This window comes from Rattus norvegicus, chromosome 7 (assembly GCF_021556685.1).
Source record: "Rattus norvegicus strain SHRSP/BbbUtx chromosome 7, alternate assembly SHRSP_T2T, whole genome shotgun sequence".
Classification (NCBI taxonomy): Eukaryota; Metazoa; Chordata; class Mammalia; order Rodentia; family Muridae; genus Rattus; species Rattus norvegicus.
Window position 1 is genome coordinate 13,433,851 of NC_141540.1, and position 16,092 is coordinate 13,449,942.

Sequence of the window (16,092 nt, forward strand, 5' to 3'; positions counted from 1 at the left end):
TGTGCCGTGAACTCCTGGGGTGGGGACAGAGGCCCAGATAGGAGAGTTTCGGTGGATAACGCTATAACCCCAATCAACTAGTAAACGGAGACTTTGACCCTCCCCTCGCAGCCTTATCTCAAGGCTGGGCGGTCAGGCAGGGACGGGGACAGGAACACATGCAGCACAGCCCTGGCTTTTAAGTTGCCTTTGTTATTAATGCACCGACTGAGCACTGACTGGAAGGTGGGAAAACACTTCTCAGGTTTGTGAGTTAGTTCACCCTTAGGGGACTCAGATTGGCCCCCCCAACAGGGAGCTTACCTGCCTGAGCTGGGGGGGGGGTGTCCCAGGTTCCACCCCAGCACTGTAAAACAGCAAACATCACACATGGCGTTCACATGTATAGCAGCAGAGGCTGGTGCTTGGTATACAGCAGGCAGACTGTTAATGCTTATTCCTCAGCTGCCAGGAGCCTGATTGACAGCAGGGGCTCCATAACTATCTATATACAAACTACATATAATGTCTGGTATACAGCAGGCACAGCATTCATGTTTGGCACACGTCGTAATATGTGAAAAACACCCAGTTTATATACCCTATACTGAAGGTGACAGTTTCATATGCGTGTTCCCTTGAAGCCTGGTATACAGTAGATGTGATATTAATACCTGAGCTACAGCAGGCTGCCGCATCAACGCATACTCTCCAGCAAGCGTTTTGTTCATACTTGTTACTTGCGTGATATTCGGCGAGTGCTGCACTGTATACAGTAGGACAGGCCTGCTTAAGAATGGATGAGCGAGGGCTAGAGAGATGGCTCAGTGGTTAAGAGCTCTGACTGTCCTCTTCCAAAGGGCCTGAGTTCAATTCCCAGCAACCACGTGGTGGCTCACAACCATCTGTAATGGGATCTGATTCCCTATTCTGGTGTGTCTGAAGACAGCCATATACATTAAATAAATAATATTTAAAATTTTAAAAAGGAATAGATGAGCGACCCTGGTCAGGGCGTTTTCTCACATCCACAGGCGGTGATGGCTTCTGTGGGCGCTCCCTCCAGGCGAAAATTGCAGACTCTCTTCTCGCCTCGCGTTCCCTGCACAGCTTCGGGGAGCCGAGAGGAACCGAGAGGAGCCGAGAGGAGCCGAGCGCAACCGAGAGCAACCGAGCGGTGCCTCCCCGTGCCGAAAAGAGCCGAGTGTAGCCGAGCGGCACTTCCCCGAGCCGAGAAGAGCTTCGCTTCCCGAAAGGAACCGAAATCGGGCGGCCGAGTCCTCCCCATTCCCACAATGCTCGGCGTCCGCGCCCAGCTGCGGGCCGCTCAACCCCTTCCCACGTCGACGCAACCCAAGGTGCGCCTGCGCTGCGCCCTCCAGACCCCGCCCCCGAGTAGCGAGGCTCCGCCTCCGGGTGATTCTAGAGTCCTGTCCCTGCGGCGCGCGCGCGCGCAGCCTTGCGGCCCCTCCCATTGGCCGCGCCGCCTGCCCGTCGCGGGGCCCGTGGCAGCGCTTCAGGTCGTCGGGCGCCGGCGCTCGGTGGCGACGGCTGCGGGTGGCGGCAGCGGCGGCAGCTGCGCTGCACGGCGCGGACGGTGGACGCGCCTCTGGGGCCGGGCCAGGCCTTCGGGGAACTGGGACGAGGCAGGGCCGTGCCGGCGGCGGCCGGGGGACCGCGACGATGACTCTGGAGTCCATGATGGCGTGTTGCCTGAGCGACGAGGTGAAGGAGTCGAAGCGCATCAACGCGGAGATCGAGAAACAGCTGCGGCGAGACAAGCGCGACGCCCGGCGCGAGCTCAAGCTGCTGCTTCTCGGTGAGCTACGTCTCCGAGCTGTGGGACCTCTGTCACTGGGACCCGGTGGGTGCACGGGGCATCCGGGCCTTGCCGGGGTCTCCGCGCGCGCAGGGCGCTGTACCCGCCGCGGTCTCTGGTCTCCGGCTAGTAGCGCGCGGTGACAGCGGGGCGCGACCCTTCCAGACCACAGCCCACGGCCGGTCGGGCCACCCCGGGTGTCCTCGGGGCAACTGGTCAGCGCGTCCTGCAGCGGTCAGCCCTTCCGGGATTGCTGCACCCTGAGCGGTGCAGGTGGCTTGGGCCTGTGGTGGCCAGCTTCTTCCATGTGGTCTCCTGGGCTTAGCCTGTGCGACCCTTTGTGGCCAGCCTCTGTTATCCAGGCCTTGGATTCATTCGGGGTCAGCCTCCTGCCTCTGATATCCGAGGCCAGTTGGCCACGTCGGACCCCAGGGCCCTGGGAGACTTGCTTTCTGTCACTCCTGAGAATTCTTGTACAGAGCTTGCCCCTGGCCCTGCTGCACTAAGTAGACTCTCATTTCCATTGTCCCTAGATCGCCTCGGGTGAACCCTTTAAGCTGTCTTGCCCCCCATGATACCCCTTTGGCTTCCAGGTTCCCCAAGACAGTTCCCAAGGGTTACACCCTCTTCTCAACCTCCAAAGGGTCCTGCTTTGCTCTTGGCTTGTTCTTTTCCTGGGTACTCCCCAGTCTCCCTCTGTGTTCCTTCCATAGAGCCTCTGAATTCTTCCACATTGGAGCTGGGTGCAGGAGAGTGGGTGGCTTTTCTTCTTTGGGCTTCTGTTGCGCCTGAGCTCAGTAGGTTGACAGCAGTCAGCCTTGCAGGCTCCCTTCCCCTGTCCTGCCTCCTGGGGGTCGTCTCCCCAGCCCACCCACCCCAGGGAACTCAACATATGTCTGTCACTCCCTGGAGTTCTGACTCCTCAAGGCCCACCTGTTGCTGGGAGCCAGGGAGCCAAGGTCCTCTTGTTGTCACCCTAAATAAGAGCCCAAAATGAGGGCAGGGTGGCCTGGGCCCTGCGGGGGTTTACAAAACAGACTGGGCAGCTCTGCCTGCCCCTCCCAGCTCCCTGGTGAGCTGCAGTCCAGGGACCCAAGACAAAGGGTGGCCTTGGAGAACCTGAGGAAAGGACTGTGGGAGCCTTTGACTAGAAGGGATGGAGGGCAGTGACAGTTGAACTGTCCCATGGGAGGGGTCAGCACATGTTCTCTTCTGTTGCTGTGGCCCATGTGGTTCTCAGGGTCATGGGGCCTTGGTTCCTTCTCCCCAACATGGTGGGATTCCTCAAAATCTATGCAGATTTCCAGGAAGGGAGGGATAAGAAGAGGACAGAGCAGTCCAGAGCAAACAGCAGTAGCCCCAAGGTAGCCATCTAGGGGGCACAGTGTGGCCCTAGCTGACCTTTGTAGAGGTTCAGCAGCTTTCTGGTGGGCTCAGTGGTAGAAGCTGCCAGGTAAGGGTGACATTGGGTGACTGAGCCCAATGATGTGTCATCCCAGCTCTGTTCTGTCTCCAAAGCTGGCTTTGAAGTCCCCTCGGATTCAGGAGTGCTCCCTGGCCCTCTGTGCTGTGACCAGGCTAAGCTGACCAGCAGCTAAAGGGCCTTGCATTGACCTGCACACAGCACCATGCCTCTACCCTAGGTGATTGGATTCTTAGCTGCCACCTGTGCCCTCAGGGCACCTGTCTGCAGTCACACCCTTCCACAGGAGTCTGGGAATTACTTTATAAGAGCAGAAGGATAAAGGGAGACAGGAGTGAGCTTTGGGCACTGCTCAGGTCTTGCTGTGAGGGCTTCCTGGAGGAGGTGACCATGACCTTGGTTCTCTGGCAGTTTGTTTGTTCCAGGTATTGGGGGTGGCGGTTCTGTGAGACCTGCTCCAACCTCCTGCCTGCAGCCTCACGGTCGCACTGTCCCTCATTTCACATCAGCTGTCTGGATAGGGTGGAGACCCTGTGCCCCACTGCCTGAGGTGGAAGCAGGCCAGGATTGCTGTCCTGGAGCCTGCCCTCCGGAGCAGGCAGGGTTCCCGCCACATACCCTGAGTGGTCCCTTCGGGGAGAGCCCCACTCTGTGTACAGGATTCTGACCTCTTTGTCCAGGTTTGAAGCCACCACCCTCATACTGGGACTGCATCTGTGAGAAACGGTCCAGTCTGGGAGTTTTGTGTTCTGTCCTGTTCTGCCAGTCCCTGTGTGTCCTGGAGAGAGTGTTCAGCCAGGCAAACAGTTGACTACTGGCTTGTTCTCAGGGTGGGCGTCCTGGTCACTGCAGGGTAATGAGCTGCATCCCTAGACATCACTCAGTGTACCCAGGCTTAGACACCCCACCTTGAGCCATCCATGGTGGTAACTGATATAAAATAACCTGCAGAACTAACTGGAGGCCAGTGCAAGTTCTCAGAGCTGAGGCTACACAGGACTTTGTGCCCCTTTCCTGTAGGGTGACACTCAGGTGGCTCAAGTAGTGAGCAGTGATGGTATAGGGTGACACTCAGGTGGCTCAAGTAGTGAGCATTGATGGTATGGGACTAGCAGGAGCGGCCTTTCCGGCTGACACAGATTCCAGCTCCACACTCAGTACAGCTGTTCAGACGTCCCAGTGGCTCAGACTCTGCAGACCCTAGGGGCCTCTGCCTCCCTGTATGGCTCCAGGCTAGAGCAGAGCAGTGCTGTCACTGGGGAGCCAGGCTCCCAGAACTCTCGCTTGGAAATCCCTGTCCCTTAGGCTGGGCAGGGCTGGGCCCGGCTTTCTAAATAAAGCAGGAGGTTGGCTCCCAGCTTCCTGTCCCGAGCCCGTGGGCTGGGCGGCCAAAGGCCGGGGATCCGGCGGGGGTGGCCCAAGGGTTGGGCCTGACTTCTGCCCTGGGAAGGAGGCCTCAGCTGGCTCCCTGCTTGTTGCTTCTGTCTCCAGACCCTGGTGGCTTCAGGTCATCCCTAGAGGCCAAGGATGCACCGCCCCTCCCTATGAGGTCCTTAACTGATTCCTAGCAAGACGTATTCCATCCCCAGCACCACACAAACCAGGTGTTTAGGGTGCAGGCCGGGGTGCAGGCAGGAAGATCAGGAGTTCAAGATCATCTCAGGCTATATAGGGAGTTTGAGCCCAGCCTGGGCAACATAAGACCCTGTCTCCAAAGGAGGGAACAGGTTGTATCTCTAAGGACTTGGAGTTTCCACCAGTACAGTGCTGTCCCTACTCTGGTGAGGCCTATCCTGAGTCTAAGGTGGCTGGAGCAGTGGTGACCTGCATGGGTTTGCCTTTTTCTCTACAGAGGACCCTCTTGCTCCAGCTGGCACACAGTACCGGTGGCTCTGCCACGGACAGGCTGTGTGGCCCTAGGGGCATGGTGAATACAGAGAGCGAGGTCAGCCCTTTGTCGGCCACTGACTTGGTGCCTTCAGGAGCCACTCAATGTCCCCCGGAGTTCCCGGGATAGTCAGATGTCATGGAGGGACGGACAGCAGGCTGGGGATAACAGCCGAGGCAGGGCAGGGCTGAGTGTCTGCAGGAGCCGAGTTGCATTCCGTGGCCCTGTACAGTGCACAGCATGTAGATGACCAAGTGTGAACAGGGCGGGGCTTCACCATTCAGCATCCCCGCTGTCCCATGTAGCCACCATGTTTGCAGGTCCATGCCTCAGTTTCCCTAGGGCTAGGTGGCTTTAGAGCTGGGGCGCCTGTGTCCACTCATTGCTGGGGATGTTTTTGCTGTTTCCTTGGTGGCTGCGCCATCACACACGGGCCTCTTCTTAGTGTGAGTGCTGGGCACATTGCTCCTGATTGTTCCCTGCAGGCCATTGTGCAGCATCTCCACCCTCTACCCACTGTGCCAGGACTCCCCCCCCCCCCCCCAGTGTGATGGTCACACCTGTCCTCAACATGCTTCTGGGCTGGAATCAAGGCGCCCATTGTCCCCATGCTGTGGCCCCTGCTTGGCACAGGGCACCCACACTGTGGGCTGTGCTGTTCTTATGGGCTGCCCTTTGGCCAATGGAATCAACTGCCTGCTGTGTACAAGGGACAACCTGGGCAACCCCACAGGCCCTCAGCCAGAGGGATGGGACATGCTATGGGCTGTGTGTAAGGCAGCGTGGCACCCACTACAGTGTGCCCTGCACTCTGGCGTGTTCTTGGAGACTCCACACCAGTACCCATAGCAGTGTCCCTAGATCTGTGCTCAGGGTGTCATGCTGCCAACTGCAAGGGTTCTCTGTCTTTATTACAGTGTGGTGCCGGTGTCCCCAGACTCCCCCTCTGCAGGGGACTGACCACACTGGCTTCTGGGTCACCACAAGGTCTGAGGGTGGCTGAGTGACAGAATGTGGTCACTCTAGGGGACAGGGTGATGTTGCTTCATGGCCATCCTCCAGGTCATGGCTCCACATGGTCAGCAGTGGTCCCCTGCCATGGGTAGCTGTCTTCAGAGTTGGGCCTGCCCACCATTGACAGCGCTGACCCCAGGCCTGGCATGGCAGTGACACTATGGCTGGTGGGGACAGCCCTTGTCATGGGTGTCAGCACAGCTCTGTAATGAGGGCTGACATACCAAGGTCTGCACTCACCCTAGTAACCTGGTTTGTGCCCACAGGTGTCCGGAAGGGCCATGTGGTGGACACAGGGGACTGGCACAGCACTGTGTGGACTCAGGAGCCTGACAAGCATCATTGAGTGTTACAGGGGAGGGGACCCGGCCCTTTGCAGGGGTTCTGGGCCTTGCCTAGAGGAGGAACAGGGTTTTGTTTTCTGCCTTGTAGCCTGAGCTGGCTCACAGCCACTATGTAGCTGGTGGTGACCTTGAGTTTGAGTCTCCTGCGTCCACCTGGAGCCGGTGCTGGGGTGACAGGTTCTCCCCTGAGCCGGGTGTATGGAGTGCTGGAGCTGGGACTCGGTGTCCAATGGGTACTCTACCTCTCAGCTGCGGCTTACACGCTGGTTTCACACTTCCCACACACAGTGCAGGTTTGCTCCACACCTTCCCTCCAGAGGTGTAAATCAGGGAGGCTGAACCTTCAGACTGCCTGGGTGTGGTGCATGCCTTTGATCCCAGCACTGAGGAGGCAGAGCCAGGTAGACCTGTGAGTTCTGGGTCAGCCTGGGCTACAGAGTGAAATCCTGTCCAAAAAGGATCTTGAACGAAACCTTCCACCAGGTGGACAAGCAAACCTTTGCTGTCAACCAGTGTCAGCTATGGACTGAGTCGCGGAGCCTGGTGCCTGTGCCGAATGATGTGTGGAGGCAAGGCAAGGTCACAGCAGGCGTCTCTGGTTCTGTGGAGTTTCATAAAGGCCTGAGGTAGCCCAGTGCACCGAGTGCAGCTACTCAGTGAGGTGTAGAAGGCTCACTTTGGCTGCTGTACAGTAGGTGATACACGTCCTATCTATCAGCCACTAGTGTGGCCTGTGGCCCTCTGAGGCCATCAGTGTCCACACCTTGGGCTCCCTGGGAGACTTTGCTACCAGCCTGGAGATAAGATCATGGTGGTAAGTCCAGAGGCTAATGTATGTGGCCTGTGACTGCTGGTGGCAACTGCCACTGGGTAGCTGTGACTTTGACTACCCAGGGCTGTCACGAGACAGGACCAGGCCTTACAGCCGCAGCACACAGGTGTGCGCAGGCCTGTCAGCCAGCCACTTCACTGCTCCTTGACTCAGTTCCCTGAAGTGGACCTCAGTGACAGTTCTGTAACTGAGTCTGTGGGTGCTGTGGTAGCTTGGGCTCTACACCAGCCCAGAGGTGACACTTCCTCCCCTGACTCTTATTTTAAGTTGGGGTCTGAGTGTCTGAGGCTCACATGGGAGGGGGTGAGCTTGGTAGATACAAGTGTAGCTCTGCCTCCTCCAGGTCCGAGCCTGCTCCCCAGGTCAGGAGGGCTTCCCGTCTCACCTTCCCTCACTACACTGCAGGTTCTGCCACCTGCAGCCATCTGGCCACCTTGTGGGGCAGCGCTGACTCCCATACCGCCTGCATTAAAACACTGAGTCCAGATGTGAGTGCCAGGACAGGGCAACACAGCTCCAGTCTACATGCATCCAACCTCATTCACCCACCTACACAGCTAGCATATATCCACCCACCCACATACCCATTCATCTATCTATTCATCCATCCATCCACCCATCCACCCACCACCTATCCACCCACCCAATAACCCACCCATTCACCCAACCACCCACCCATCTATCTAACCACCCACCCACCCATCCATCTAACCTCCCACCTACCCACCCACTCACCCATCCACCACCCATCTATCCACCCACTCATCTAACCACCCACTCACCCATCTAACCACCCACCCATCCACCCATCTATCTACCCTCCCACCTACCCACCCACCAATCTACCCACCCACTCACCCATCCACCCACCCATCTATCCACTCACCCTCCCACCTACCCACCCACCCACCAATCTACCCACACACTCACCCATCCACCCACCCACACACTACCCACTCACCACCCACTCACCCATCTAACCACCCACCCTCCCACTCACCCATCCACCCACCCATCTACCCACACACTCACCCATCCACCCACCCACCACCCACTCACCACCCACCCACCCATCTACCCACACACTCACCCATCCACGCATCAATTCTTCTGCCCCCTCACATGTATTCATTTATCCCTTCTTCCAACCATCTGTTTATCCACTGGTCTGACTGCCCCTCCTTTACAGCATCTTCTTCCTTGTCCTGCCATCCTCCTAGGGTGGAGGCTCAGTCCCTCTGTGTCCTCTCGCTCTAGGTGGGAACTCTGATCAACCTATTTTAGTCTGGCTGGTGGCCACCCTTTCTCGCCGTCTACTTGGTGCTAGCACAGCATGGCCCCTGTTAGTGGTGCAGTGGGCTTGCTGTGTGATGTACCAGCTTCAGCCTTGTCCTCCTCCATGGGTACCTCTGACTTTCAGGGAACACCTGCAGGAAGATGCCTGCAGAACTCCAACATCACGACACCCAGCACAGACCCTGCTGAGGACTGCAGGGTACATGGCTTCAGTGGCTGTCCAGAGCATGCGTGTATAGTGCTGGTGTCAGTCTGTGGACTCGGAGCTGTGAAACAGATTAGTGCGGTCAGACCTCCTAGGAACACCATGCCCAGCATCCTCAGGAAAGGCACCAGCTGGGTGTTCTTTAACTGTTGCTTTGTGATCCATTGATACCCCAGGGTCCTTAGTACTGCCTGCTGCCAGCCCACAGATGAACTGTGACTCCACCCTAAGCAGGCAAGGGATGGGGTATCTGTGGTGAGAGCCAGGAAGAGGGACGCCGGCCCTTTTGGCTCCTTAACGTCACTCCTGTCTCTGCCCATGGACACTGGGTATCATGTTGGGTCCTAGGCATGACTCGGGTGTGGTGCATGGGGATCCTGAGCCTGTGTCCAGCCCCAGAGCTGGCTGACCAGACATAACAGTGGCAGACTTGGCTTCCAGAGACATGGCCACACACGGTGGCATGGCCCAGCCGGATACTAATCTGAGTTGCACCTTGTCCCTGACACATGCTGTTTGGTTGTAGTCAAGTGCCCCAGGGTGGCCTGAAGCCCAGGCTAGGCAGGCCTAGCTTGTTGACTAGCAGCCTGAGCTCCCGGCCTTCCTTGGTCTGCGCCTGTTGTTGTAGGTCCCCCTTCTCTACCCTGTATTGTGGCTCCTCGTCTTTTGGCAACTGCTTGCCTGCCTGCTGCATCCTCTGGCAATGTGGTTGGCTGAGCTCAGTGGGCCAAGGGCAGGACACTGGGACCTGCTGACTGTAGGCGAGGGCTCACTGATGAGAGAGGTGTGACGCCCATGTTGTCTCTCTGAGCACAACTCACACAAGCATGGACGTTTTAGTAATTTTTCACGCTTTATTTAACTTTTTAAACCTTGTATGTGTTGGGTTGTGCACATGAGTACAGTACCTGTGGTGGCCAGAACAGGGTGACAGACATTCTGGAGCTATAATTCCAGCTGCCTGACTTGGGAGATGGGAACCCAACCCAGGTCCTCTGCAAGAGGAGCAAGCCTTACCCCTGAGCCATCTCTTGAGCCTTGGGTTTTAATATTTAAAAGCTGTAACTCCAAAAGAGATATAAACTCTAAGGAGGACTATGCAGGGCGCGGGGAGATTCTAGGTCAGGCTCTACTCCTGACCACGCCCCCTTAGCCCCTCACTGCGGGGATTCTGGGCGGGGCTCCACTCCTGACCACGCCCCTTAACCCTCACTGCGGGGATTCTGGGCGGGGCTCCACCCTGACCACGCCCCCAGCCCCCTCACTGGGCGATTCTAGGTGGGGGTTCTGCCTGTGAACGACAGCCCTAGTCCTACTTTATACTTGTATTTTATTTTTGGCATGTGAGCATTTATCATGTTTGTGTCCCTACAGATGCGTGTGTGCATATTATGTGGAGGCCAGAGGTTAGCTGTTCCTCACTTTACTGAGCACAATCGTGCTCGTTCAGCTAGGTCAGCTGTGGAGTCCCTATATGCCCTAAGCACTGACTTACAGGTGGGCACCCCACCCTCATCTCTCAGGTTTCTTGTGTGCTTGGGCCCCCATGCCGATGCAGCCGTCAGCTGTCAGATGTGTACACAGATGTGAATGTGTGCCGTAGGCAGGGGCACTCGTGCTGGAGAGTTTTTTCTTTCTTTTCTTAAAAGACAGGGTCTCACTATATAGTCCTAGCTAGCCTGAACCTCCGCGTAGACCAGGCTGGCCACAAGACAGTATTGTTGATTGCTGACCTAACACCTAGAGTTTTGGAATTTGGGACCCTTTCAGATTTGGATGTCTCTCATGTCCCCAACATTTGGGACCAGCGTGTGTAGCCTGTAGAGAAGCAGCTTCAGAGCCACAGGCCTAGGGAGTGTCTGCCCACTCTGCAGTTTCTGTGTGGGGTCTTGGGAGAGCCACATGCACAGCAGGTGGCTGTAAGCATGGCCTCAGGCCCACTGCCTAAGGCCCAGCAACCTCTCTTGGTGTAGCCCTGGGCATTTCCCTCAGGTGTAGGAGGTGTAGGTAGGGTCCGAGAGCAGGGTTAGGGTGACCAAGTGAGCACCCTCTATGCAGACTGTATGTGGTGGCTGCACGGTGTCAGAGGGAAATATCAACTGACCTCAGGGGACCATCACGGCTGACACAGAGACTGATGGCAAGACGCCTGGTGCTGCTGGTATCTGAGGGGCTACTGTGCTTTCAGCCATGGACGGGCTCAGACTCAGGGCCTGTCTGCGGCAGCTGGGGAGCAGGCAGCACCCTGAGCTGCACCCCGTGTTGTCAGGTGGGAGGCAAGCAGGATCCCTTGGGTGGGCAAGCTTGCAGTACGTTTGAGGGTGGCTGGTTTATAGTGCCCATAGTAGGTGGGCAGGCGTTTGGGGCTTGAGGTGAAGGCACATAAATGGTCTGCAGGCACTGGCGAGAGTGGGAAGAGCACCTTCATCAAGCAGATGCGCATCATCCATGGCGCCGGCTACTCGGAGGAGGACAAACGCGGCTTCACAAAGCTGGTGTACCAGAACATCTTCACCGCCATGCAGGCTGTGGTGCGCGCTATGGACACGCTCAAGATCCGCTACAAGTATGAGCAGAACAAGGTGAGGGCCGGGCTGGGGCTAAGGGGCGGGGCCTGCTGGGCGGGGTCTGCAGGAAGGGCCCGTCCCCCCAGAGGGCGGGGCCTAGTAGGGGAGAAGCTGGGAGTACAGCTAAGGACCACTAATGGGAGGGTGCCAACTAGCTGTGGGTGTCATTATCGCCTGGCCTCCTGCAGACCCGTGCCCATTGGGCTTCACTGTTGCTGTTGTTGCTGCTGCTGCTGCTGAAGTAGTATTTTGAAATAGAGCTATTTATTCTTTGAGAATTTCATGTATTTCGAACTTAGTATTTCCCCTCCCCCACTTTTTCTTAATCCTTCCCCACCAGGCTGTATGTTCTTATTATGTACATATGTACGTATGTATTTATGTACATATGTACGTATGTATATATGTACATATGTATGTATGTATGTATGTATGTATGTACATATGATGAGGCTCAGGGTTCTGGCACTCTTAGGCCTGAGCTGGCACTTCCTCACCCTTCTGCTTTAGAAACAGGGTCTTCTTGCTCAGGATCTTCAAGCTCCAGTCTGGTCTGGAACTTTCCATCCCCCTGCCTCCGTCTCCCAAGGGCCAGGGATTGTCGTAAGAACTTTACTCAGATCATGGGGACCTGAGGAGTCCCCGTTTCAAATTGGAGTCCTGTGGTTCTGGGTGTGGATGTATGGGGCACCTTGGCTCACACTTGCCCTGCCCTGGGGTCTGCAGTGTCCTGACAGTGGATGCTGTGTGGCCCCTTTTAGCCTCATGTCCTGTTGGTGCGGGGGAGGTGGGTGGGGCCTGGGAAGGTAGGGCTCTTCCCACTTAGAGACAGGCAGGTGTGTGGGAGCTGCCCTGCCAGGGCTCAGCAAGGCCCAGGCAGCCCAGTGCATGTTGGGTACTGTGTGAATGGTGTAGAGCCACAGACCTTATCAGACTGGGAGCCATGTCTGCTAGTAGCCCAGGACAGAGGCCACCTTAACAAGGCTACAGAGGAGGGACCCACAGTCAGGCTCTTGGGGGCTGTGTATTTACCGGCTCCTCTGACCTAGAGATGTGGAAGGGCCACCTTCTGGTGCTTTCAGGAAAGGGAGTCGACCTCAGCTTATGTGTGCCCTGTGCAGCAACTCCCCTTTCTGGGCCTCCAAGGAGCAGGTTCAGGGGCGGACTGGGTTCTTGTGGGTAGAGCATTTGCCTGGCTTGCATGAAGCCTGGGGTTCCATTCCCAGCACAAATAAATCCCAGCACATGGGTGATAGAGGTTGCAGGGTAAGTTCAAGGTCATCCTTGGCTACATCCTTAGGTCAGCCTGGGCTACACAAGACCTTGTTTCAAAATCAGAAAAGTAGAGAAATGGAAATGCAAATCTATGATCATCTCTCCCAGCCCTCACACCCACCCACACTGAGCGGTCAGAGGCTTTGTCTTCTAGAGACCATGGCTCCCCTCACTGCCCTGCCGGCTCTGTAGGCTCCTTGCTTGACCAGGGTCCCCCAGGAGTTCACAGTCCTACTCTCCCTCAGGCCAATGCACTCCTGATCCGGGAGGTTGATGTGGAGAAGGTCACGACTTTTGAGCATCAGTATGTGAACGCCATCAAGACACTGTGGAGTGACCCTGGTGTCCAGGAGTGCTACGATCGCAGGCGAGAGTTCCAGCTCTCTGACTCGGCTAAGTAGTGAGTGGGGCTGGCATGCATGGCTAACACAAGAGACATGGATGGGGTCAGAGTGGCCATGACCTAGCCCAAAGCCTTTCCACAGACTCATCACACACAGGGCAGGGCTGGCCTGACCACTCACTGCCTACATGCTGGCCTCAGAGAGACCAAGGCGAGGCTTAGAGAGCAGGGGCAACACTCAGGCTTCTCATCTGTTTCATGCCTGGCTGGGAAAAGAGCCCAGTCCTGGCCTGACCGGAGGGCCAACCGGGGCAGTGGAGACTTGAGGACATCTAGGAGACAGTCACAGCTCAGGGGAGCCTGTGATCGAGGAGTTGTTCCAGAGAGTCCCAGCTGATAGGGCACTCAGGACTGAGAAAGGCACCTGCATCAGTAGTGACCGTGAATTGAGCCTTCTGAGGTGTCCCCACGCCGTGGCTCTGGCTGTAGTGGGCCTCACTCTCCAGCTGTCTTTAGCACTGAATCTCTTCCTGCGATCTATTTGAGCCACCGGTGACTCCAGGCCAATGGAGACAGTGTGCTTTCACCACAGCCAGTACACAGCCAGGCCCTCAGCCCTTCCAGTGCCAAGTCCCTGTCTGTCTGTGGGTGTGGGGTGCTGTGCCATGTCCCAGGTGCCCACTGGCCCCAGTGGGCTCCTGAGCAGATACCTCTACATTGTAGCTACTTGACGGACGTGGACCGCATCGCTACAGTAGGCTACCTGCCCACCCAGCAGGATGTGCTGCGGGTACGTGTGCCCACAACTGGCATCATCGAGTACCCGTTTGACCTGGAGAACATCATCTTCAGGTGATGGTCTGAGCTCTGTGAGGCCTCAGGGAGCTGGCGGGAAGAGTGTGCAGGCTCCACTGTGACAGAGGGTGGGCGGCAGCAGGGACCCTGAGACTTAGAGTGGGGCTTTATGGACTCTGTTGAGGAACCTGTCAGGGCCCCTCCCTGGGACCCCTGTGAACCTGAAGAACACAAGACAAACCCTGCAGATGCATGGGGGATCGGGACGGGTGTGCTTTGCTCCCACTGAGAAGTTTCTCCCATGGACTCAAGAGGGCCAGGGTCAGACAGGAGGAGGTCAGGGCAGATTAGATGACGGTTGCCCCAGCTCCCCCTCGCCCTCCCCAGTGTCTAGTGGTGGCCACTGTCCTCCAGTCTTTGGCCTAAAGGCATGTTGTACCATCTCTACGCCCTCTTTCCTTAATCTTTTTTGTGATGCTGACCCCAGGGCAGAAACCTGTTCCTGTTCACAGCCTTTCCCAGGCGGCCATGCGTGTGAGCCTTCCACGTCCATCACTCCCTTTTCCTCGCTTCCCTGGGTGGCCTCTCAGACACGTGCTCCCTCAGCACTGATGCCACATCTCCCCAGAAGAGTGTCCATGCCCCCAACCTCCCAGCCGGGTGTTCCCCCCTTGGTCGCCACAGCTACTCCAGGGAGGGCAGAGACTGTGGGGCATAGTTTGGGACCACGTGGCCTGTGACCTCAAGTCTTGGCAGTGTGTGACCAGGTGAGCAGCCTCGTGGTCCTCAGGCCACTAGCAAGGAAGTCACAGGCAGAGGCTTTCACTGTCCTCGCACTTGATGCCAGCAACACGAGTGGTAGGGAAATGTCATGCGCCCCGACCTGCGCAGTAGTGTGTGGTCAGGAGCGATGTGGAGGTGAATAGGCAAACACTGCCCTCTGTCTGTACAAGGCCCTTGAGCATTTACAGAAACACCAGCCAGGTCATCCTGGCCTGCAGCCACCCGGGCCCTTAGGGATGGGGACAGATTGCAGGCAGTGTCTAGAGTGGCTTGCCATCTCTCCCTAGGATGGTGGATGTGGGCGGGCAGAGGTCAGAGCGCAGGAAGTGGATCCATTGCTTTGAGAATGTCACGTCCATCATGTTCTTGGTGGCATTAAGCGAGTATGACCAGGTCCTGGTGGAGTCGGACAACGAGGTGAGGCAGGGACACACTCGGGGGCTGGCAGGGCTGGGGCAGGCAGGGCATGAGTGGCCCCTCACGCACTGTGTCTGCTCTAGAACCGCATGGAGGAGAGCAAGGCCCTGTTCCGCACAATCATCACCTACCCCTGGTTCCAGCACTCGTCTGTGATCCTCTTCCTCAACAAGAAGGACCTTCTGGAAGACAAGATCCTGCACTCACACTTGGTCGACTACTTCCCCGAGTTCGATGGTGAGCACTGTCCCAGGTCCCCACTCTCACCCCAAGGCCTGGATGCCACCAGGGTGGGTGCCCTGGAGGCCACTCACCAAACCACTCCTCTTCCTGCATGCAGGGCCACAGAGGGACGCACAGGCCGCCCGCGAGTTCATCCTGAAAATGTTTGTGGATCTGAACCCCGACAGCGACAAGATCATCTACTCGCACTTCACCTGCGCCACGGACACCGAAAACATCCGCTTCGTGTTTGCTGCCGTGAAGGACACCATCCTGCAGCTGAACCTGAAGGAGTACAATCTGGTGTGACCGACTGCGGCACCGCCAGGGCCAGCATCGGTCACCCAACCAAGGGACCTGGGCACAGGGGACTGGGGCTCGCCTCTCTTCCTGCTCACTTCTGTCCCTGTCCCTCAAGGGCAGAGTGGCCTCTTTTTGGCCTTGATTCCATGTGGCTTGAGGGTTTTTTTTTTTTTTCCTAGAAAACAAAAAACAACAAAAAGAAAAAAGACGTGACCGACAGTGTGCCCTCCCCCACAGCCACGGGCTACTGAGATCAGGGCCACTGCAGCCCCAGCCCATGGTCCCGAGTTCAACTCCTCCCCCAGGAGGCTGGAGGCTTGGGGACCACGGACCACCCCTTTTCTAAGTTATTGATGTCCCATACGCCCTCAGGGTCTGCACCCTCTCTGCTCCCTAGACTCCAAGAAGTGGGGGTGGGCAGCCCCATGCCCACCCTGGGAAGTGCCTAATCGTTTGTGTTTTGTTTTTGTTTTTGAAGAAAAGAGAAATATTCTCCACTCTGACTTGGCAGGCAGGTGATACACTGCAGGGTCTAGTGACCATAACCCCCGTGTACCCCTGCTACAGGCAGGGCCTGGCCTTTGGTG

General features: G+C 57.0%; 1 protein-coding gene across 1 annotated transcript; it reads left to right on the top strand.

The window, feature by feature from the left end:
* The first annotated feature begins 1,430 nt into the window (after window positions 1-1,430).
* On the top strand, window positions 1,431-15,739 carry Gna11 (G protein subunit alpha 11). The gene is given in 7 exon segments (NM_031033.2): window positions 1,431-1,798; window positions 11,198-11,382; window positions 12,888-13,042; window positions 13,709-13,837; window positions 14,851-14,980; window positions 15,064-15,217; window positions 15,321-15,739. Coding segments are annotated over 7 exon segments (1,080 nt in total). The 5' UTR covers window positions 1,431-1,662; the 3' UTR covers window positions 15,512-15,739.
* The last annotated feature ends 353 nt before the right edge of the window (window positions 15,740-16,092 follow it).